The 23,447-nt window shown below is 34.5% G+C and overlaps 1 protein-coding gene across 1 annotated transcript in view; it reads left to right on the top strand.

The window, feature by feature from the left end:
* LOC149808194 (uncharacterized) overlaps window positions 1-23,447 on the top strand; it is a 44,910-nt gene that overhangs the window by 1,822 nt on the left and 19,641 nt on the right. Inside the window, exons 2-9 of the mRNA XM_089974532.1 lie at window positions 2,278-2,365; window positions 5,696-5,790; window positions 6,169-6,302; window positions 7,973-8,071; window positions 10,340-10,492; window positions 12,254-12,412; window positions 15,983-16,096; window positions 16,714-16,842. Of these exons, the coding sequence (XP_089830658.1) occupies window positions 2,278-2,365; window positions 5,696-5,790; window positions 6,169-6,302; window positions 7,973-8,071; window positions 10,340-10,492; window positions 12,254-12,412; window positions 15,983-16,096; window positions 16,714-16,842 (971 nt within the window). The remainder of the gene's footprint in view (window positions 1-2,277; window positions 2,366-5,695; window positions 5,791-6,168; window positions 6,303-7,972; window positions 8,072-10,339; window positions 10,493-12,253; window positions 12,413-15,982; window positions 16,097-16,713; window positions 16,843-23,447) is intronic.

Below are 23,447 nucleotides of genomic sequence, written 5' to 3'. Positions count from 1 at the left end.
ATGTATCAAGAGTTTATATTGGGTGTTAATTTTAAACAATTGATGCAAATTAACATAATAAATGGTGTAAAAGAACACCCCTGAAAGGCCAGTCAGTGTGGACAAGAAGTGAGGCTGTTTATTTAGGGCAGTAGGAGTTGCTTCCTTTGTTGGTTCATGGTACCATTGGCACTTGGAACTCCTTACCATACACCATTTTTGGAAGTTCCTAGCGTGGTATCCTTCAAGCAGGGGCTATTGAAACTAATCGTCTAGGCCATAAGCCAGCTACAAGTAGGACCTAATGATTCCCAAACTTATGCCTGTTGAAGAACACTTACTATTCCACTACCATGGTAGCCAGACAGGTCTGGGTTGAGAGACGAAAATGTAACTTCGCAAAACTTTACTGACTTCTTCCATTATTAATTACAGTTTCTACATATCCAAGATATTTTGCTAATTTAGTGTGCAAAATTCAAACATGAACTCATCTTTATGTGTTTTCAAATGATTTTACTGCATGCTTTCACATGCACCATCCACCATTTTAATAATGGTCTTTTGCAGAGTCTTGACCTCAAAGTTATTTCAAGCTGACATTTTCAAATTTCTTCCATATAGTAATATAGAAATGTTTTGTAAACATTCAGCTTTAATAATAAATTCACTTTTTCCGAGTACTTCTGAAGTCTTGATGAGCCTCATTTGTAATCAATCCCCACATCATACCATAATGATGAGTTATGCACAAGTTGAAATTATATCTTACTCTTAAAACTAACAGTGGCTAAATATTACAGTATTCACTAACAGTGAGTAAATATTACAGTGTTCTTGTGCATATATATTTTGATCTGAAATTACAGTTTAGTAAACAACAATTGTCACTTTTGAATTTTATTATGATAAGATAGTTTTGGTCAGTTTTCATATCTTTAAAATTAATGACATAAAATAAACAGAAAAAAAGTTACTTCGAATAATTCCACAAAGGATGTTGGTCAAGATTCTTCACATATTCCTCATTGAGGTACACTAATTAAATATTACAGTAAATCTGCATTTCTTTGGTGTAAATTGTGTATGTTGGAACATCAAATTGTGAATGTCAAAATTTTTTCTATATTAATAATTCTGACCAGTTTTTAGAAATATTATACTGTTCAAGAAGTAGTACATGTATGAAATTGTGAAATCAGGAAGGAGTGAGAGAGAATGAACTGGCACTGAGTTGTCACAAATATTTATGATTTTTTTAAAATAAAGTGATATGGTACAGATCGATTATTCTTTATAATGTCAATAGTTAGAATAGATTGATATTCACAACAGATGCCAGATTTAAATTGCTAAGATCACAAGTTTCAATGGAGATTTGTTATGAAAAGAATTGCAGAGTTCAGTTGCTTCATACTCAAGTCATGCACATACCTGAGTGTTCTTACATTTAGAATCTCTGGTGTATACATAGATAAGAGAATAAGAAGATTTAAAAAAACAAACTTTCAGATCATTTAAATCTGTTAGACATGGCTTGTTTAAAATGTGAAAACACCATGTGCCATGATCTTCATCCACTGATGTGGAGAGTTTATACATTTGCAAAATGCAAGAGTTCAGAGTAAGGTTTATTGTTTCTTGAAATCATTAAAGATAAATATGTGATGCTCTTTCATGGAGTTTTTTAAGTTTGTTCATATTAATGAGACTTATGCAATGTCAAGAGACAATAGTTGAAGCTTACAGCAATAAAAGAGCGGTACAGTCATTTTACTTCATTTGTTAATCTTTTCCAAATTTATTTAAGTGTGTTTAGTTTGGTTGCTCTTTCGAAGAATTTAAGTGATTTGTTGAGTAATGGTTAGCATACAGTCCAAAATGATTATGGTTGTTTTATTTAGTCTTCACAGAATATATAAGTTTTGATGGAAGAGAAAGTGAGAGTAAATTTGTTGCTTTTCTGTCCAAGATGGTCTTTGCCTGTGATTCCCCTTTATAGATATTTGCCCATGAACTAGCTGAGTTTCCTGTTTTGACTGTCAAAACTGAAAATCCATATGTAGCCAGTTTTTGTTGGAGAAGTCAGGTAAACAGTTGGCCAACTAGAAATGCAAGTTTTATTTGTGCCTTACTTATATTGCGATTACTCATTAAATGATTGAAATATAAATACAGTTGTAAGAGATGAAACAGAATTCAAAAATGTTAATAGCTGAATTTTTTTCTCACTTCTTTCTTTACCTTGTTATGAAACAATTGCTCCATTTTGTACTGTTCACATTCTTTATCTTTTAGACCGACCAAAGGGTGCTGGTGGCCAAAACATGCGTGACAAAGCAACCATCAAGCGGTTGCTGATGTACAAGAACTTTAAACCCAAAAGGTAATATATTATATAGCAATGATCAAACTATAGCCTACCCTTTCATATGAATGTGTTCAGGCTTTTAATAAAATGTTCTCCTTTTTGATACTTGCTGGAATTTACAAATTCATTTAATAAAATTGCAACAGTTTTGATCAAAATCAGTCAGCTTTGCATAGCGCCATTACAGCTATTGAGGCAGTTTTTATTTATCTGCCAAAGTCATGGATATCACAAGACAGTTGCCTCTTTTCTTGCAACTCCATTAATTTAGGCAGTGCTGCAGATTTGTGTTAAGTTTTAGAAACTGATATACATTATCAAAATGTTTGAAGGTGACTGAATTTCATGGTCTTCATTAAGTTTGCCCCCATTAGTGCCTTGCTGTCTGTCTTGTAAATGGCATGATGTTGATTTTAATATGACAGTCAGATTTTTGTGAATTTCAGTATAAAAAGAATAAAATGACAAAAACAAGTTTATTTTTCTATTTTTACCTATAGGGTAATAAACAAAAAACATATTACTATCCTGGTTAATTTATTTGATACATGTCCATTCACCAGAAATGCAGCCATACATGCATTTGAGTAGGGGTGCAGAAATCCATTGTCCATATTGCCCTAGTCAGAAATTTGTTCTTATGGTGATTTTGCAAGGTTACCACATTTCATAAAGCCTTTCACTATTTTACCTGAAGAGAAACTTTAACATCAAATTTAGCGTTTCCTCATGTTGGACTAAATTGTGAAAATGGAGCTTAAAACAAGAACACATAAAGATTTGAAGAAAAAAATGGTCATTATAAATGTTAAATGAAATGTCTAATAATCTTGCAAATATGTAAATTGACTGTCACTTTTCAGCTACTTGTCCTAACTTTAATTTCCTTTGCATAGCTATACATAGGAATATTTTGATTTCTGTCAGGTATCATGAATATTGACCTTGAATGAGCTTAATTTCAGGTCTTTCATGTTATTTAGAGTTGCAGGGTGCAGAAAGCCATTGTCTGTATTGTCCAGGACAGAATTTTGTTTTTATGGATGAGCAACTGTTGCAAGGTTACCTGTCCTTAGACAGTAAATTGTGGCTTGGTACTTGAAAGGGCAGTAGTTCCCAATTTTCTGTGTGATGTTTACACAAACGCCATTCATACTTACCATATTGGTGCATTGTATATATGAAATTTATTGATTATGAATGAAACAGTACTGGTTTGTGTGATATTTTTTGATGGTTACATCAGAATCAATTTCATTGGTTGGATGATAGGGCTTCCCCAAAGAATTTGTTGTTTTGAACCAATCGCTTTATTCCTTGAAACCATTACGCACGATTGTGATGAATTTTCCTGGGAATGCATTTTTGGATGGGTCATTGTCTCATAAAGCTTGGGCCAAATGGTGAATAGTTGAATGAAAATCCCACAAAGCAGACTAAAACTAAACTTGCCTTTGACAGGGAATATAATTAAGAAAAAGAAAATGCAAGTTCAAAGATTCTTGATTGCAAGAGTTTCTTTGACTCGAGGCGGGTACGATCAAACAGTGCATGTTGATGTGGTTATGTAGGTACATTTACGCATCGTAAATATTAATTACTGCTCTGGTGTAATTTGGATATTTGGGCAAATCTTAATGATGGCCCCTGATACTTAATATAGTAGTCTATTCAGTCCTGATTATTGAATGCTCTGATCCTTAATTGTCATCCAGAAAATTCCATATGAAAATTTGTATTGCTATGGACTTGTATAATTGTGGCCAGATACTAAAGTGGATAATGAAGAGATTAGTTTACAAAAGAATATGGATGTTTTAGGATTCAAATAAACTGAATACTCATCCTTTAAATGTATATGTAATCAAATTCTAAAAAACTACACCAGTTACTGAAATATTGACACTGAGTGCATGCCTGACCGTATGACTTTTACTTAAAAGTAATATACCCCTCAGTTGAAGACAAAACCAGTAGATTGTAGGACAGATTATCACAAGGAAAGAGGCTCTTTAACACACACAAATAAAGCAAAATACTTGTCAGTTAAAATTTAATAATGAAAAGGCCAAATTTGAGAAGAAATAAGTTGTGATCTATTTAGCCTAAGTGGCTGATAAATATATTGTGAGTCAAACTGAAGTTGTTTAACACAGCATATGCCATAGTCAAACTGAAGTTGTTTAACACAGCATATGCCATAGCCAAACTGAAGTTGTTTAACACAGCATATGCCATAGTCAAACTGAAGTTGTTTAACACAGCATATGCCATAGCCAAACTGAAGTTGTTTAACACAGCATATGCCATAGCCAAACTGAAGTTGTTTAACACAGCATATGCCATAGTCAAACTGAAGTTGTTTAACACAGTATATGCCATAGTCAAACTGAAGTTGTTTAACACAGCATATGCCATAGCCAAACTGAAGTTGTTTAACACAGTATATGCCATAGCCAAACTGAAGTTGTTTAACACAGCATATGCCATAGTCAAACTGAAGTTGTTTAACACAGTATATGCCATAGTCAAAGTGAAGTTGTTTAACACAGCATATGCCATAGAAAAGCAGAGTTTTTCACACTATGAATTTGTTTATAAAATAAAAAATAAAGTTGAACTTGGAACTGATCACATCAGCAGATCTGTGTGCATAGATTTCATCAACAGTGTATCTGATGTCCTACTGAAAAATGTCAGGGATAAAATATCTAGATTCATATAAATCCTTTCAGATGCAAGTACTGATTCAGCAGTTATAGACCAAAAGTACATTCTTGTTAGATTTCTAGACTCTGACCATTAAAGTCCAAAATTAAGACAAGTTGAAATACCAATACATTTAGATGTCACTGATGTATACTGCATGCATTTAAATGGTGAAGCTTAGAAAAGTTTTAACAGTCCTGTCATCCACTTTTCTTTTTAACTATGTAAATATGGACAACTGGATCTTTTATATAGACAAGTAAACTTTTTGATTTTCTTGTCCATTGGCGACTTGATTTTGAAAATGTCTGCACCTGTGGTTACCTGTCCTAATATTGATTTCTGTAACTTAGGAAATATTTCATTTCAGCCATGTACCAGCCTTGAACAGGTTGGATTTCTATCATTCTGTGTCATCATTTAGGAGAGATATATCCTCAAAATGTCCATTTTCTCCAGACCTTGATTTACTAGCAAAATTCTTTCATTTATGCATAGTTCAGAAAGATAACACTCATCTCTACTAGTTCTACTTATAGTTTAAGTGATTTTCTAAATTAATGGACCTCAGCATTGCTGACATGAAAATTGATTCAAATTATGATGTTTCTTTGATTTTGGACATGTTTGTTTCAGAGACAAAACTGGGAAGATATTGAAGCCTGCTCCATTTCAGTCATGGCTCAGCTCTGGAACTGTAGCAAGGGTTGAACCAAACAGACGGTGGTTTGGTAAGTTACAAAATAAAATAATGCGGGAGGTCACGGGTTTGAATCCTGGCCAAGTCATACCAAAGAATTATAACAATGGTACTAACAACTGCCTCGCTTTGCGCTCAGCATTAAGAGGTAAATGTTAGGACTGGTCAGCCTGTTGTCAGGATAATGTGATTGGGTGGGACATGATGCTACATGTATGCGGCATGATGCCTGTGCTAGACATCACTGTAAACTGCCACACTGCAGACATCATAGCAATACAACTGAAAAATTGTTAAAGCTACATTAAAAATCCAGATCACACACACACACACACACTTTTACATTAAAATAAAAAGATGATAATGAATTTTTTAAATTGAATACTAAACTCAAAATTAATAATTTCAGGTAACACCCGTGTAATTACCCAGCAGGCTTTGCAGACTTTTCAAGAAGAGATGGCAAAAGTGAAGAAGAACCCCTACAAAGTTGTCATGCGACAAACAAAACTGCCAGTCACCCTTCTCAATGAATCAGCCAAGGTATCAGAAACAAGGAGAGAAATAAATGTTGTACTTTAGTGGTTGTTATATCTATAACCTTAATTTTAATATTGTGAGCATGGGTTTGTTTGCTTTTTGGGGTGGTGAATTCATTCATGAAATTGCAAATTATTTGAAAATTATTTAATTTGTGTTCAATAGCAGATGAGCTGAAGACATATAGCAACATGTTTGCCTTATATGGCTTTCACATTATAGTATTATTTGTCAGGCCATAAAATTCACAGTTGTGTTCCAGTCATGTTCTAAACATGAATCGACACAGATACACAGCTGTGTTAGTCATGTTTTAAACTTAAATATACATAGATACACAATTGATTCCCAGTCATATTCTAAACTGAAATTGACATAGTGACACAATATCCCAGTTCATATTCTGAACTGAAATTGACATAGATACACATGTGTCCCAGTTATGTTTTAAACTGAAATTGACATAACATAGATACACAATTGTGTCCCAGTCCTGTTCTAAGCTGAAATTGACATAGATATACAATTGTGTTTCAGTCCTGTTATAAGCTGAAATTGGCACAGATACACAGTTGTGTTCTAAATCAAAATTGACATAGACAGCATAATAGATCATACTGTACACTGAATACTGATATTCAAGGTACTACAGTTTCTGGTTGAGAAAATAGTCAAGCACAAATTGTCAATATTATAATGGAAGATTCTTATGTTTGCCTTGGAGGGGGGGGGGCGCAGGGGAACGTCATACATTCTTGGAAATGAAGACCAAAGATGGTTTGATTGTAGCATTTAATAATTGAAATATGAAATGAAATACATTCGGTTACCTCAGATTGCGGGTTTGAACCCTGGCTGGGTCATACCAAAGACTTAATAAAAGTGGTACTAACAGCTGCATCGCTAGTTGCTCAGCATTAAAAGGTTAGTGATTGGACTGGTTGGCCTGGTGTCAGGATAATGTGACTGGGCAGGACATGAAGATATGGATCTGTCGCATGATGCCTCTGCTAGATGTCACTATAAACTGTCATACTGCAGATATCATAGCAATATCACAGAAAAATTGTTAAAGCTACGTAAATAATCCAGATCACACACACTTATTCAGTTACTCATGACAGTTTATCAAAATCATATTCTTTTTGAGAGTGACATGAATAATCTGTAAATACAAACGTTCAGTGAATATTAATTCATAATTACAATTCTGAAATACGAATAAAGTATTTTAAAATATTCAGACATATGTAAAAATGGGAAATGAATACATCACAAAAATTCAAAATTGAGATACTTGTAATATGAATCCGACATAAGTCTGCTCCTGGTTCTGTCTTGGCTGGAAATGACATGCTAGCTGGGCAAGTCATCATTCTCCTAAAGTCTGTATCAGTATTTCATCTGTATTACTAATTTGAGTTGATTCCATATTGTAAGACAATTATAATGCTGGTGATGAATGTTGATGTAACAATGAACAAAACACATTTCAAATATTGTAAATGAATTCACAAATTTGAAAATTTTTACTACAGCACTGTGTTCTAAGGAAGATACAGAGTAATAAAAGAAGCATGAGTGTATGTGTTTTCATATAAGGGAAAATGATGATTTTCATCATATTTCTGTGCAATATTTGGTGACTGAGAATATTTTCTGTGTCTGTGCAGCATGCCAGGGTCCATCTGCTGGATACAGAAAGTTTTGAATCAACCTTTGGCAAGAAAGCCCAGAGGAAGAAGCCAAATCTGAAAGTAACGGATATGCAGGTGAGAATTCAATTCTTACTCTCTAAGAGGAGTCCCAGTCAGCAAGGTAACTGATTGTGTTTGTAAACGTAGTTCTTTATTAATTTCAGAACTAAAAGTTTTGAGTAGATAACATGATTGACAAAAACTCCTTGTTTTGTTTTGGACTGGTATGGAGACCAGAGTTTGACTTACAGAATCCCACATTTTTTCCAGTTTTCAGATGTTGATATTTACATGCTGCATCAAACTGCTTTCCAGATGGTGCTCGTTGGTCTCTGCCACTTTCTTGCAGAAATGTTTCAATTCACTTTTTTCATCAGATTTGCAAAAGACTTACAGGAATACTATAAATTATAAGTCTTTGGCTCTCTTATTTTTGAACTTTTCAACAAAAGAAATTTTAAATAGCAAAAACTCAGTGATAACAGTACTGAAATGACAACTGAAAACATGGTCTCTGCAGGAAGTGACATTGTTTACCAGTGTCACTGGAGAGCGGTTTGACTCTTCAGGTACCTTTATAGGTAGAAGATCGAATCAGCTTCACTTTTGTCCTTGCCTGTAAAGCATAAGCAACATAGTGGTATTACTTTTGTTTTTGCCTGTAAAGCAGTTTATATAGTTGTATTACTTTTGTCTTTTCCAGTAAAGCATAAGTGGGCATCAGAAATTGTCACCTTGGCTAAAACTGTAAAAATCTTTAAATTCTGGCATGAAGGACTTGCAAGTTTTTATGAATTATTCCAATTTTCTGCCAAGCAGAATGTCTTTATTAGTTGTTGTTGACTCTCAGCTTCTAGAATTCTTGCCATTTTCTACCGGTCACAATCTTAATTTGTAGACATCATCACTGACGTCTTGTAAAATTCTTTTTTTATACTAATTATTAATTTATGATCAATAGATAAGTGGGTAGGCAGATCAGTAGGAATCCTAGAACAGTATTACATGTACACACACACGTAAATACACATGCCACATACAATATTTTAAATGTTATAAAGAATCTTTCTTGGGGAGATCTCATCAAGGCCTTTTAGGTACAAAAAAACAGCATGTAAGTTACACCCCGTCTTGAATGTGTTCTCACAATTCCTCTTGACTACACATGATAGAATATAAATTACACCCCATCTTGCACGTGTCCTTTCAAGGCCGCTTGGGTACACACGACAGTATGTAAATAACACCCCATCTAGTATGTGTTCTCACAATTCCTCTTGACTACACATGATAGAATATAAATTACACCCCATCTTGCACGTGTCCTTTCAAGGCCGCTTGGGTAAACACGACAGTATGTAAATAACACCCCATCTAGTATGTGTTCTGACAAGGCCTCTTGACTACACATGATAAAATGTAAATTACACACCATCTGGCACATTTTCTCACATGGCCTCTTCATTACAATCACACCATAATGGCATTACAGCCAAAACATCAGCAAGTTCATTTAGGCAGGGATTAAGTCCCACTCACTGCATGTTTGCTTATGCTATGATAGTACACATTTTATTAGCAGTTACAGATGATCCAACGGGGTGCATCATAGGGAAATCGAGGTTTATCTTAAATAAAAAACTGAGCAATATATGACCTACCTTGTCAAAGCATTTTGGCACAAAGGTTTTTAAATATTAGATAAATGATGCTGAATTGCCATTGAATAGGTGAAGATACCAAAAGTTGAGAAATCTTGAAGCAGTTATTTTCATGCACATATACCATCAGTAGGATTGCAAAACATGTATGAATTCTAGTCTTCCCTCTCAGTAGGATTGCAAAATATGTATCAATTCTGGTCTTCCCTCTCAGTAGGATTGCAAAATATGTATCAATTCTTGTCCTCCCTCTCAGTAGGATTGCAAAATATGTATCAATTCTGGTCTTCCCTCTCAGTAGGATTGCAAAATATGTATCAGTTCTGGTCTTCCCTCTCAGTAGGATTGCAAAATGTGTATCAATTCTGGTCTTCCCTCTCAGTAGGGTTGCAAAATATGTATCAATTCTTGTCTTCCCTCTCAGTAGGATTGCAAAATATGTATCAATTCTTGTCTTCCCTCTCAGACCCTGATAGACATATACCATCAGTAGGATTGCAAAATATGTATCAATTCTTGTCTTCCCTCTCAGTAGGATTGCAAAATATGTATCAGTTCTTGTCTTCTCTCTCAGACCCTGATAGACATATACCATCAGTAGGATTGCAAAATATGTATAAATTCTTGTCTTCCCTCTCAGTAGGATTGCAAAATATGTATCGATTCTTGTCTTCCCTCTCAGACCCTGATAGACCAAGTGAACAGTGCATCAGACAAATATGAGGAATCGAAGGATCAAGATCTTGTCAGGGAGGAGCCAGAATGCAGCGATGAACCACTGGAGATGGTCTTTAAAGCAGGCACCTCAAAGAGAATCTGGAATGAGCTACACAAGGTTGTCTGAATTTTGCCCCGTGATCTAGAAACATTAAGGTTTATAATATCTGGCCTTTACATTTATGAAAGCTTCCATGTCGTAAAACAGTTAATCCGATTAAGAAAGTGGCTTAAACCAATTAGGTAATATTGAGGATGGTCAGTAGAAGTGGACAGTATTCATGGAATGGGATATCACCTCCCAGATAGGAGATGGGGAAGCGGGTGCAATTATCAACCTAGGATATTGGCCTACCCCACCACCACCACAGTTTGTACACTTCTTGAGATTTAAAAACGAAAATCAGAAAGAATATACAAAATGCACAAAACTTAGTAATTTTATTCATTAATTTATCATTTTTAACCTGATTGTCACTAGGGTTATTAACGCTGTCATCTTGTATCTTTTTCAAACCAAGTATTAGACTTGAGTGTAAACAATGAGCCTGTCTTTTCCTGGTTCTTGGTAAAGTTTATTTTTATTGAAAGTGTTGGGACTACATAAACATTGAAGGTAAAACCTGTGTCATCTGCATCCAATATGTGCAATGACTAGATTTAATATATATATATATATAAAAATATAACATAAAAGTGGCAAGCTTTTTAACTCTTATGTACATAGGTTCAGAGGCATGTAACTCCCAAAATTAAAGAAACTTAAGGATTTATTATGAGCTTATTGAAGATAGTCACTGGTGTTTTCTGAAAAAATGGACTCTCCAACATAAATATGAATGTTGTCTTTTGGTTATATAAATATAACATAAAAGTGGCAAGCTTTTTAACTCTTATGTACATAGGTTCAGAGGCATGTAACTCCCAAAATTAAAGAAACTTAAGGATTTATTATGAGCTTATTGAAGATAGTCACTGGTGTTTTCTGAAAAAATGGACTCTCCAACATAAATATGAATGTTGTCTTTTGGTTATATAAATATAACATAAAAGTGGCAAGCTTTTTAACTCTTATGTACATAGGTTCAGAGGCATGTAACTCCCAAAATTAAAGAAACTTAAGGATTTATTATGAGCTTATTGAAGATAGTCACAGGTGTTTTCTGAAAAAATGGACTCTCCAACATAAATATGAATGTTGTCTTTTGGTTTGAAATACGAATAACATGAACAGTGTTAAGGATGACAGTCATGTTAGAAAGTAAATTGATGAACAAAAGTACAAAGTTTTATATCACTGATGCATTTCATTTTTGAAATCATTTGGGACTGGGTGGGGATGTACAAACTGCCATGGGAGTAGGTAGAAAAGTGTTCAAAAAGCATCTTGGCATGTTTCTGCTGTAATTAACAGATGGAGATTGTAACTGAATTTGTCATGGTGCCCATGTGTCATTGAGCAATCCGTCTAAATATACAGCAGTCCTCAAAAATGATAAACAATGCTTAGTGAAGTTGAATATAAAAAGAAGAGGTCAAATTATCTTCAGGTATAAAGCAAGGACCTGAATTATTTAAAGTACTCTATATTGTTTCTATTTGAAAAAAAATTCATGATGAATACAATCAATGTAGATAATTGTTTTAAGTTCATGTTTAATGTACATTGCATAGATTGGAAATATATTGTTATTATATTTGAAAATCATTTGATTAAAAGACACAAAATGGGTTCGTGTCATTGGATAAAGACACCAAGATAATTTGTACAAATAAATGTACAGATATGCTATTAGTGTAGTAATCTTGGCAGAAAATGTTTTAGTCTACATGTAAAATAGAGCCAGTCAGTACATTTAACTTTTTGTGTATACTGTAGGTTATAGATTCTTCAGACGTGCTTGTGCAGGTTTTAGATGCCCGGGACCCGCTGGGCACAAGATGTTACCAGGTGGAGAAGTACCTTAAAAAAGAGAAGCCCCACAAACATATCATCTTTGTTCTTAACAAGGTGGACCTTGTACCCGTCTGGGTTACGGTGAGAAAAGAGCTTTTTTTCTGTCCATATTGCTTAATCGATATATAAGTCAGTGTATAAATATAATTCTTTTAGTCCATTGGTTGTTGTCAATAATGATTTTCAAAACATTGTATCTGGACAGATTTATTGGTATAGTTGATTACATGATGCTCTCAAAGTCTTAAAATAATATGATGTTTATGGTGGCAAAAAATAAAATTGCCATTTTACCTGAATAGCCACAAAAATTAATTTGCCAGTGTAATGGTAAAGGCAGTGACTATCCTAGCCGCCAGTCAAGATCTGACCTGATTTCAGATCTTCATAGCAGCCATGTGGACCACAGATAATCAAATAATTATGTCAGATTTATTTATGCTGCAAGTCCTAGTACAACTTTACAATACTTTTGAAGCTTTCGTTTGGTCTTTGAGGTGATGCAGATCAGAGTATTTGGAGAAAGAACCATCAACTACTGGTTTGGAATTCAGTCATAACCTTGGAGATGCAAAGCAAGCATCCTGATTGCCACATCACTCTCCTTGTCATACATGTTAATATGGATGGTCATATCAACATAAGATTTTAACTGTAAAACTTCTTATGATGTGTAGTTGATCAGAAATGAAAATGGTGCCAGTGTGAAGTCTCATATGGCCACCATCTTGAACACCTTGTTATTGCAACTACTTCTGGGTGAAATATATATATATATAAATATATATATATATATATATATATATATATATATATATATATATATATATATATATATATCTGTGTGTGTGTGTGTGTGTTGTTTTCATTCTCGAATTTGAATTATGCCTCTATTTCCCAGTATGCATAGTTGCATTTAACATTGATTTTAAGCGGTAATTTATTTTCACGTATAATCTATATTATAACCACATTTGGTGCATTTTTAAAAATTATCATATTTTTATACAGTGTATTTTGGCAATATGAATTTAAAAAAGCTATACATTGTAATGAATTTTAATGGAGTAGCTAGATTACAGTATTGTAATTGAAAGTTAGCACAAATGCTTAATCAACTACCCTTAATATAGAATTTTTCATTTTACTTTCTAAAAGTTATAAAAATGGCAGTCAAAAAGATTTCTAAACTATTTTGAAACAACCCTGTGCTTTGTACATGAAAGCAAACGCACACGTCTTTCAGATCATACTGTTCTTCCTAATGTCTTTGTTGCCAATAAAACTTTACAATAACTAATCATAGACAACACACTGAAGAATTAAAAGTCAGTATAATATCTGAATGAACTAAACTCTTTTTTTCAAACAAACGAAACAGCCAACAGGCAAGTGCATCTATTTTTAAAAGAGTTTTTTTTTTAATGTAACCACTCACTTTATAGCTTCATTACAACAGTCCATTAATAGGATTGAAATATAAAGTTTTATTAATTAGTCTACGTACTTGATGTAACGTTAGGCATTGGTTAAATAGCTTTGTTGTTTTTGTTTTTCCTTCGTATGTGAACTCAGAATACAACCTTGACCTTACAGCATCTCTTGAATTCCACAGCATAGCATTATCCCGTATATTTCTGACCTACATAATAGCATTTAAAGTTAAATCTTCAATAATGTAATACTTGTACTCTGCCTTCTATGAATTGTATATTTTTTTGAATATATTTGCCCAATGGTTTATGAAAAGAGACATTCTAATAAAGCGGTACTTCCCAGACTTCCCGATGTCTGCCATTATTTCCCCATGACAGGATCACTTACAGTTCCAAACTGATTTTTATGAAGAAAATAATGTACATGCGGCAGTTAAAATATTCATGTTAACAATTCTATTCTTGAAACACATACTGCTACTTATATAAGTTTAAGTTTCGAAACACAAGTTTGTATCTTTTTGTCATCAAAGGATAGCTTGTCGAAATCTGGCAGTAATAGTTGCTAACTTACTCAGCTATCAAAACACGTGCCTGTGAATGCAGGAGGTCGTTTGTCGATGCAGTTGATATCAACACCCAATATTTGATGGCTTGAAGCTTACATTTCACCTTGAACAAAAACATTACATTAGAACTAACTTGGACAAGGCGAGGGAGGATCTCAGAAAAGACGGTCATTCGATGTTCTTCTAACAAAAATCAGAGGGCGAAGTCGTTTTCGCTTTCCTAACAGAAGGCGGCAAAGTTTACATTGTTTAGGTGACTTAGTTGCCCATTTTGCCTGGTAGTGTAACCCCTGAATACTGTTGAAAGTTACAAATTTATTTTACAGCTAGCTGCAACACAAAACTAAATTGTATCGATGATGAAATATGCTGGTTATGCGACTTGTGTAATTAAAGGTGTGTGTCATTTCACTTGATTTACATAACTTTGTTGGTTCGCTTATATCTCTGAAATTCGGTAAGTCTTGAGCATATGGGTCAAAATATATTAAATAGCAATTGACATCTTTTTTAAATGTGATTTGGAAGAATAAGATTTATTAAAATGATGAATAAAGGAAAAATCTTCATCTGGTATCTTTGGGAATAAACAAGGATATATGATTTGCACTTTGTAAGTACATTATAATACTAGTGATCCAGTAAACTCTAAGCACCCCATGAATTATTGAACTTTTTATTTACTTTCATTTTATTTCTTGTTTGAAAAATCAGAAAATATGCACATGCAAAATAATAACATAAAAACAATCATAGTAGTTAATAACATGGTGGAGTCTGGCTGGCACATCCAGTCTACTTCTTATGATTTTGTTTATGAGATATGACCTCACAAAGAAGAGAGCTCAATCACGCTACTGGTAGCTGCACAGTTACCATATATGACAACGCAGGCATGATCTTGTAACTTTCACTGGATTCACCTGGGAATCTTTTGAATGTAAGGTAAAAGCTAGGTGCAGGATCCCACCCTGGCATGTGTATAAAAGCATAATCTTCTGTTGTGCATGTTAAAAGTTCATCCTTCCGGTAGAGCAATAATGAGGCTTCTGCAGGATAATGTTGATAGAGTTGGATGCTCAAGTATTTTCCCCTTTCTCTTCATGTTAATGTGCATTTAATGGAGAATTGTTTCTCTGAAAATATTTACCCACTCACATTATTATTATTCCCTTCCACTCTTCCCACCAAATGTAAGCATCCTGTGAACAACATTGCTAAAGTTTACATTGTTAACATTCGGGATAGAGGTGGCCACCTAGTGGATGTATTGGAAGGTAATATGTAAGAGTTAGTTCCCTTCATCTGTTACAAAATAACATTTTTTTTCCTTCATTTTTCAGGGAAGGCTGGATTCTGGAAATAGAAAGTAATTCCTAATGTTAATGTGATCCAGTAATTATTTTCACAGATATGTCATATGCTATTGAGTTTCCTTTTTTCATTTATTATGGTTTTCTTTTTTCACTTTTATTATAATACAGGATAACAAAAATGCTAAACCGATCTTGAAGGACCATCCCTTCTGACAACAAATCATGGTCTCTTAAGACAGTCGGTACCTCATAATGGGTCATAACACTCTATAAGGATACATACATTTCCCATCAAAACATTACTGAGATTGCTTCTTTTCACCATTTCAGCAAAAGTGGGTGGCCATTTTGTCCTCAGAATGCCCAACTATGGCATTTCATGCCAGCATCACCAACTCCTTTGGTAAAGGAGCCCTCATCAACCTGCTAAGGCAGTTTGCAAAGGTCAGTTTCAATCTCAGACCATAGAGTCAAGCAAATATTCTATGGTGCTGATTGTAAGTTTGTTAAAGTACTTATTTAAATTTATCTAATAAAAATGTTGAAATTTCTCGAGCTACATTCAAAACCATAATATCATCTGAGGCTAAATATCAAACTAACTGTTCATTCGTTTCTATGGAAACTGTTTTTCAAGGTTAATGGATAAGTCTGATTGTTTTAATGCCTGATTGAATCACTTTGCCATACATTTATAATGGCTGTTTGTTTTAATGCCTGATTGAATCACTTTGTCACACATTTATAATGACTTTGTTTTAATGCCTGATTGAATCACTTTGCCATACATTTATAATGGCTGTTTGTTTTAATGCCTGATTGAATCACTTTGTCACACATTTATAATGACTTTGTTTTAATGCCTGATTGAATCACTTTGTCACACATTTATAATGGCTGTTTGTTTTAATGCCTGATTGAATCACTTTGTCACATATTTATAATGGCTGTTTGTTTTAATGCCTGATTGAATCACTTTGTCACACATTTATAATGGCTGTTTCATGCATCAATTCCTGGTTTATTTCAGGTTCTTTCTTATTATTTCTGTTTTATTTCAGCTTCATCTGGACAAGAAGCAGATCAGTGTGGGTTTTATCGGCTACCCTAATGTGGGCAAGTCTTCTATAATAAACACACTTAGGGCAGAGAAGGTCTGCAAGGTGGCTCCCATTGCTGGTGAAACTAAGGTACTGTTCAGTCATCAATACTTACAATACAGCCTCTGTTATCTGAACTATATTTATACAGGTTATTGGTTTATTTGTATGGTCATGGAGTTTTCACTAAAGTACTTCTTATGATGTGGAGTTTTAATATTGCTTCTTCACCTTAATGGATAGTCAAATCAACATGGCTTATTCTAAGACTTATTATCTCTTGATGGTTCTAAATTAAAATGGTACCAATCTGACCTCCAGCATGGATGCCATGGCAGTCATTTGGAAAATCTTTGTTATTGATCTAAATTGATTGTTGTAGCAATTTTTTTTTTTTAGTGAATGAAAATTGAGCCTTCTGACAAGCAACATCTTGAAAAGCTTGCTTTTGCTGCTTCTCCTTAATGGATGCTCATGGTGTTTTCACTTAAGGCTTCTTGTGATGTATAGTTGGTCCTTAATGAAAGTGGTATGATAAGCCCTTCATTGTGGTAACTATGGTAGCCATCTTAAAAATTGTGTTATTGCTATTTCTTATGAATTGATAATTGTAGCAACATGGGATCTTCACAGAGAGGTTTCAGATGATATCCTAAATGACAATTTCGGTTTTACTTGCTAGTGTCCAGCTTGTGAAGCATTACTATAAGTGATGCTTGAGCTATTTGTATCGGCATTTAAACAGTTGTCCTTCCTATGGGTAAATAGTTACGTGAATTAATTGTTTTGCTTTCCAGTTTGTAAATGTAAGTACTATAATCTATGCACCAGTGCTTTTTCCTGGACAGGCAGTCAGATTCACTTGTTAGTAGGGCATAACCGATTAGCATTTTTCTACTGATTTCCGATTCCGGATTTTGGGCATGAAATTTTTCCGATTCCGGATACGATTCAATTAATCGGAAATGCTAAATTAAAAGGTTTTTCAAATTAACTTTTTAAACCGTGTTACACACGTTTTGCATATCACACCGATGTCACAAGGGGAAGGATATGGCAGGACTATAGCAAAATGCAACGAAGTTCAAAGCCACAGTGCCGACCCATTCTTTGTTCAACAATTAGTTGATCTTGCCGCCAGGCTTTAATTTTCCCGCCTTAATCATTTATGTCGGCAAGCGGCCAGTTCCATCATGTACTTTATTCAACAATTAGTTGATCTTGCCGCCATGCTTTAATGTCGCGGTCAAATAAAAATAAAACAGGCTTTTGTTTGGTCCTATAGAGTTGGCCTCTTGCGGCGACTTAAATAAAAGCAATGAAATCTGATCGATTCTTGCATTTTCCAAAGTGATCGGTGATTGAAACAAGTTTATTGTGCTGTGAAAGTTTCCTTATTAACTTTATTTATATTTACGATTGTAAGAATCATTTTCTTTTAATACCTCATTAGCATGTGTCAATGTATTCAATATTATGCCTTCATTATTGAGGATGTTGACATAAACGGGTAGGACTGTATTATATATTTTAATAAATTTAAATCTTTCGGTCTAACTCAAGTATTATCGTTTCACCCCGTTGTGTTGACCATATTGGACTTTTCTGACTTCTTATTTAACTTTATTAACGCACTATCAAATGACACACAGTGTTAGACACGGTGCTATAGAAATTCAACTTTATTATTTTTATTATCCGAATCGGTCGTTCCTGCCTTGTCCGACTCCGATTAATCGGAAGTTCATACTATCCGGTGGAATCCGATTTCCGGATCAAAAGTCGGTTATGCCCTACTTGTTAGGCCATTTGTTTATCTAGTGTCCACTTGCTAAGGATATTTTCTACCTGTACAGGTCATGTGCAGCCTGCTACATGTGTTTGTCAGGGTTCCCCTACTCTACTGGGAAATTGGGTGAAAAAGTCGGGAGGAATGATATTTTGTCCCAACAGTGAAATGTCCTCGAATTTCGCAAATATTGATGAAAGTCAGGAAAAACCCATGAATTTTCCGTCACCACTTGTCGCCTGAAACAATCACATAATTGAGTCATAACTAAACTGATAGTGAGTTAAATGTATTGAGTTCAAGCCAGAATATTCGGAGGATGCAGTATGGCTCATTTGGGTGCTTGCAGTAAACATATATGCTGAGTTAATCCAAATGCTCAGTGGATTAGATTTGTCTGGCAGACTTATTTTCACAGTCAGCTCGATATCCATATCTTTCCTTACATGGAAGTTATGAAAACTAGGGTAGCATCATAAGAGGCCAACATGGTGGTGGCAAAGTGTAGTCGCTTATCAGATGGACTTGCAGATATAAACGTTGTTAAATTGAGCCATACATGCATGAAACTGACATGAAAATTAATTATTTTCTCAGAAATTGCGAGTATTAAAATTTTGTTGTCTTTAATCTGCTGAGAGACAAGACATAACTATGGTGTTGATGAAATGTGACCTGGTATTTGCATTGCTAGTCACATGACTACACAAATCTCACAACCCACATTTTCAAATGTAGAGAAAAAAATAAAAAATATTAAATTAAAGTCATATACTGGTTGTAATAAAAATTAAAATAATGAAAGAACACAAAATTCTCCATATTAAAAAAGAGTTTGTTGTTGATATCACGTGACCATTGGATTTCCAGCATTGTCATTTTGAGATTTATGAAGTCGTGTTTCATTGATCCCATAGTTTTGTCTAGTCAGTCAATGGATTAAAGACATAACGATTATAATAATTGCCATTTCTGAGAAAATAAATAATTTTCCTATTGATTTTATGCAGGTGTGAGTTGATATAAGTTAAAATTTGCTAGGCACGCTAGTAAGCGACAACCGTATGCCACTATTGCACCGTGACGGCAAATTCTAAATTTTCTATATGTAATTGCAGTCACCCCACACCCCCTCATAAATGTCAAAATGTGAAAAATGAGGCTGGAATATTCTGATGAATCCAGATTAGAAAATGGACTGCTATTCATTTTAAGCCAAATTTGTTGTCCAAAACTTCGAATCTTAGCGCTGAAATGAGAAATTGTTGTCCCTTGTATTATATATTAAAAACTATATGAGCCCTTGTATCAATACAGGTTTGGGGACTGATTTAGCAAATTACAAGAAGACAAGTTGATTTTACAGAAAATTCAGTTCTTTTTTTATACAATGTATAATTTTGAATGTCTTTTATCAAAATTTAAATCAATCCTTTTGAAAATGTTTTTTAAATGATGGATTTTTAACTAGATTGTCTGAAGAAGATTAGGTTGCTTGAAAAATCTTGTTTGGTATTTTATTCGCACAGATAAATTCAGGGTTAAACTCTTTTTGTTACAAGACAAGATTCTAATTCTTTGCATTTATTGTTTTTTTTAGATACTGTAATAGGACATGTTTACTTTGTATAAGATGCATATATATATATATATATATATATATATATATATATATATATATATATATATATATATATATATATATAGTTCTTATAATTAAAGGTTTGAAAGGAAACAAAACTAGTTTATGTTCATTATGTTGGTCCCATTTGACAACATAATGCAGGTCAGCAAAGTAAAGTTGGAATTTTCATTCTGTTCATTGAAATGACTTTACATGCCAGTTTATAGGAATAAATCAAACTTGTTTCATGTGATACATTTTGAGGTTTTGTACATGCTCATCTTTTATGATGTAGATGTTTCAGGGGAGTTTTGAGAAGAAAACATCTTTAGATTTAGAAAATGCATGTTTTATAATCTACAATGTTCTTTAATTCCGTTCAGTAATGGTCATATGTGAACCTTGAAAAATTTAATTTCATCCTGGAAATGACCTGCAAATGGATCAATATCCTGTACCCTGTCAACAGTATGGACCTGATACATGGATCAACGTCCTGTACCCTGTCAACAGTATGGACCTGATACTTGGATCAGTATACTGTACCCAGTCAACAGTATGGACCTGATACATGGATCAGTATACTGTACCCTGTCAACAGTATGGACCTGATACATGGATCAATATCAGGGATCGTCCTGGGCTTCGCCAATGTCGCAAATTGCGATTTTTTTTCCTTATTGGCGACAAAAATATCACATCTGGCAATTTTTTTGGCGACATACTTTTTGGTTATTTAATTTGTACATACAATCATGGATTTGGACTGAATAAATTTAAAGCCAGAATGAAAGGAAGCCACAAACTTGACTAAGCAATGCATTGGAATCAATCTGTTACACAAATGATCTTTTGTTCTTATTGACAACCCTATCTTTACAGTGCATTGTTACATCATAATCTGCTTATGCTGACATCTGGGCTGAGTACTGTATGCTGCGATACAGTCAATCATGCTACCGCACTATACCTACAACTGACCGACTTCTGAAGACGCGAATAGAACAGATACAATTAATTGTATGGCTAATCCTTCTGTTTTTTTTATACATATACCAATACAATAGTTTTGCTGAACCTTCATAGAAAACTGATAACCATTGAAGTACCAACTACTGTGTATAAATACAAAGCAAATGGAAAAAATCTCAATCACAATTACATCTGTCGCCAGTGCAGCATTTTACTCATTGATCTTTTCCTTTTGCCATCAGTCCCGTGTTACGGCTGTCGAGACTTAAACTCCACAACAAGAAATAGCACAAAAAAAACCAACAGTTTTGCATAATTAATAATAATTATTTATTTCTCAAAATACAGGAGTGAAAGAATCCCTAAATTGGGTGTGAATTTACGCTTATATATACGGTCCAATATTGCCAGGTGTTGACTCGTGTAAGTTTCATTCGTGGGAATGGAGATCCTATTTTTCTTGTCGAGAAAATTTATACAGCATTCAGTGATCATTCTTGGGATTTAGGAAGCAATTCGCTACAAGCTTTGTGAAGCTAGCCATAAAAGGGTGGGGGGTTGCTGAGAGACTACTGGTGTCACCTGTCAGCACTGAGGACTGTGAATGTGGATTCAGTAAGATGAACCTCATAAAAACTGACATCAGAAATAAGCTCTGCATCTCATCTCTCGAGAATTTAATGAGAATCAGCATGTACAGATGTGAAAAATTAGACTTTGAAACTGCATTCAACAAGTGGGCAGCCCTAAAATCGCGACGGATCTTCATGTAACACTTTGTAACATTTTGTTAATGCTTGTTGTAATTAAAGTATTAACTAATCCATCTTTTGTAATTTTCATTGCCTGTTACATTATTAGACTAAATTAACACTTGGAAAAATGTACACTACTTTTTTTTGGCGACACTTTTTGAAAATTGGCGACAAAATATTGAGGTTGGCGATTTTTTTGGCGACAGCTTTTTAAAAGCCAGGACCATCCCTGAATATCCTGTACCCTGTCCCAACCTCAAGAACTGGACTGTGTCATATGTGAACCTTGAAAAATTTAATTTCATTCTGGAAATGACCTGCAAATGGATCAATATCCTGTACCCTGTCAACAGTATGGACCTGACACATGGATCAGTATACTGTACCCTGTCAACAGTATGAACTGGATACATGGACCAGTATACTGTACCCTGTCAACAGTATGGACCTGATACATGGATCAATATCCTGTACCCTGTCAACTGTATGGACCTGATACATGGATCAGTATACTGTACCCTGTCAACAGTATGGAACTGATACATGGATCAATATCCTGTACCCTGTCAACAGTATGGACCAGATACATGGATCAATATCCTGTACCATGTCAACAGTGTGGACCAGATACATGGATCAATATCCAGTACCCTGTCAGCAGTATGGACCTGATACATAGATCAGTATACTGTACCCTGTCAACAGTATGGACCGGATATATGGACCAATATACTGTACCCTGTCAACAGTATGGACCTAATACATGAATCAATATCCTGTACCCTGACAGCAGTATGGACCTGATACATGGATCAATATCCAGTAACCTGTCAACAGTATGGACCAGATACATGGATTAATATCCTGTACCCTGTCCCAACCTCAAGAACTGGACTATGTCATGCCAGCCAAGATCAACATTTTCTTTCACAACCAGACTTAGCTTTATAAAAGATCATAAATGGACACAACCATAGAACTGCCAAGCTCTTTCTGAGTATCGTACCCAGTTTAGTGCCTTATACCAATGAATCCGCCTCATGAAACCAGTTATACATGGATTAGTGTAACTCGCATAGTGCTGGTAGGCACTTATGAGGATGGTGCTCAGTTTATACATGGACTGTCATGGATCAGTCTTACAATATAGTGTTGCTAGGCACTTCCTGTATACAATGTACAGTTTATACAGACACTCTCATGGATCAGTCTGACCAGATAGTGCTACTAGGCACTTCCTGTATATGATGTACAGTTTATATAGACATGCTTATGTATAATTTTTAATCCCAATAGTAATTCACATGTTTCCAGCATTCGATGTCCATCTTGGGGCCTCATTTTTAAGGGATGTCTTTTCTCTCGCCCATAAGCGACATCATTGAAATGGATGCCATTTGAAAGGCTGGCATTGGGGACTGGCAAACCTTTATGGGAATCAAGTTTTTATTCTGCCTGACAACTTGACAGTGGTAGCTGGTCTCAAACATAACAAGTACTTGGTCTTTTGTTTTCTTGTTTGGGATTTTCTGAACGGTGTCCTAAGTAACAATTA

Source organism: Sinohyriopsis cumingii, chromosome 1, assembly GCF_028554795.1.
Source record: "Sinohyriopsis cumingii isolate HCF-2022 chromosome 1, ASM2855479v2, whole genome shotgun sequence".
Classification (NCBI taxonomy): Eukaryota; Metazoa; Mollusca; class Bivalvia; order Unionida; family Unionidae; genus Sinohyriopsis; species Sinohyriopsis cumingii.
This window is presented reverse-complemented; position numbering and strand designations above follow the sequence as displayed.